General features: G+C 51.1%; 1 protein-coding gene across 1 annotated transcript in view; it reads left to right on the top strand.

Annotated features, from left to right (window-relative positions):
• The window catches only part of LOC125286030 (teneurin-2-like), a 215,446-nt gene that overhangs the window by 164,677 nt on the left and 48,269 nt on the right, over nucleotides 1–2,500 (top strand). The window contains 1 exon segment of the mRNA XM_048230689.1: nucleotides 540–734. Within this exon segment, the coding sequence (XP_048086646.1) occupies nucleotides 540–734 (195 nt within the window).

Here is a 2,500-nt window from a genome sequence, read left to right as displayed (position 1 = left end):
AGTATTGAGACTGGTGGTGGGTATACTACAGATGGCGATAGCACTGCTGCTACCGCTAATTACTACTAATGTTGATGTTAGCATAAACTAATTAGCTAATTAGCATACCATTAGCTTCACTTCCTATTTAAACTGTATCATGGAAATGAACCACTGTTTGATTTAATTTCATTGTCTTGATTTATCTTTCCTCTTTGCTCTCTCTCTCTCTCTCTCTCTCTCTCTCTCACTTTTCCCTAGTTTTTCTCCCTTGCTCCTTCCATCCTACCTCCTCTCGTCCCATCAAGCTCTTCCTCTTTTCTCTCTCTCACTCTTCCCCCCACTGGAGATGATGGTCTTTAAAGTGGTTTTTTAAAGAGTCAGGTGGACAGGCCACAGTATTTATGTTCCATTGTGTTTCTTTCATTTCCTTTTATCATGGCTGGTGGTTTTAATGTTATGCAGATTAGAAAAAGAGTGTTAAACATCTCTTTCTGTCTCTCTCTCTCTCTCTCTCTCTCTCTCTCTCTCTCTCTCTCTCTCCTTCTTCTCTGTCTCAGCGGCGTGTCCAGTGCTGTGCAGTGGGAACGGTCAGTACGATAAGGGCTCGTGCATCTGCTACAGCGGCTGGAAGGGCCCCGAGTGTGACGTGCCGGTCACCCAGTGCATCGACCCTGTTTGCAGTGGACATGGCTCCTGCACCCAGGGCACCTGCGTCTGCTCGCTGGGCTACAAGGGAGACAGCTGTGCTGAGGGTCAGTGTGTGTGTGTGTGTCTGTGTGTGTGTGTGTGTGTGTGTGTGTGTGTGTGTGTGTTTGTGTGTGTGATATGCCGTGACAGAGAAGCAAGTCCCACTTCTTCTCTTTGTCCACCCTGTAAGTTATGTTGCTGCATGGTCTGGCTGCAGTCTTCTCTGTCAGGCATGAGCCCCCAGTCATTGCAGTGTGTGCTGAGGGATCTGGGCCGACGCTCCCCGCAAGCACACTGAATGAGGAGGGCCAGCCAAAGGACAGTCTGAACAGTGAGCGTATTTATACACACACACACACACACACACACACACACACACACACACACACACACACACACACACACAGACACACACACACATACACACACACAGACACATACACAGACACACACACACACACACACACACAGACAGACAGACACACAGACAGACAGACACACACACACACACACACACACACACACACACACACACACACACACACACACACACACACACACACACACACAACAACACACACACACACACACACACACACACACACACACACAGACACAAACACACACACACACACACACACACACACACACACACACACACACACACACACACAGACAGACACACACACAGACAGACACACACAGGTATGCTCCCATGATGGACGTCTCCAGCGTGTCCCTGTGTTCATCAGCAGATCATCTGTCTGCGGAGTGACTGAGTTTGGGCCACAGCAGCAGCAGCAGTTAATGTGTGAAGCAGCAGAAGTATCCATCAGAACCCGAGCACAGGCCTAGAGAACCCGAGCACAGGCCTGGAGGCAGCCTTATGGATCTGAGTATCCATCAGAACCCGAGCACAGGCCTAGAGAACCCGAGCACAGTCCTGGAGGCTGCCTTATGGATCTGAGTATCCATCAGAACCCGAGCACAGGCCTGGAGGCTGCCTTATGGATCTGAGTATCCATCAGAACCCGAGCACAGCCCTGGAGAACCCGAGCACAGTCCTGGAGGCAGCCTTATGGATCTGAGTATCCATCAGAACCCGAGCACAGGCCTGGAGGCTGCCTTATGGATCTGAGTATCCATCAGAACCCGAGCACAGGCCTGGAGAACCCGAGCACAGTCCTGGAGGCTGCCTTATGGATCTGAGATCTGGCCTCCAGCAGGCATCAGCATCGGCCCCCTACTGATGAACTTGCAATGTGTGCAGGAGAGTTTAGCTCCTTCAGAGACAGAGAGAAGGAGGTGGGAGAGGAGGAGGGAGAGAGAAGGAGGTGTAAGAGAAGGAGGTGGGAGAGAAGGAGGGAATAGAGAAAAGGGTGTAGAGAGAAGGAGGTGGAGAGAAGGAGGGAGGAGAGAAGGAGGTAGAGAGAAGGAGGTGGAGAGAAGCAGGGAGGAGAGAAGAAGGGGGGAGAGAAGGAGATGTGAGGGAAGGAGGTAGAGAGAAGTAGGTAGAGAGAAGGAGGTAGAGAGAAGGAGGGGGGAGAGAAGGAGATTGAGGGAAGGAGGGAGGAGAGAAGGAGGTAGAGAGAAGGAGATGGAGAGAAGGAGGGAGGAGAGAAGGAGGTAGAGAGAAGGAGGTGGAGAGAAGGAGGGAGGAGAGAAGGAGATTGAGAAAAGGAGGTGTAAAGGTAGAGACCCAGAGGGAGGGGAAATGATAGTTTGTAGCTGACAGAGAGTGTTGATAATGTGAGCATCTGTGGACAGTGTGTGGGCAGACAGGGCTACCCAAGTACAGAGTGATATTTAAAAGAGCGTCGACTCGGGGCTC

The sequence above is a fragment of the Alosa alosa genome, chromosome 21 (genome assembly GCF_017589495.1).
Source record: "Alosa alosa isolate M-15738 ecotype Scorff River chromosome 21, AALO_Geno_1.1, whole genome shotgun sequence".
NCBI classification, from domain to species: domain Eukaryota; kingdom Metazoa; phylum Chordata; class Actinopteri; order Clupeiformes; family Clupeidae; genus Alosa; species Alosa alosa.
The sequence above is the reverse complement of the archived record's forward strand: the minus strand, read 5'-3'. Positions and strand labels throughout refer to the sequence as shown.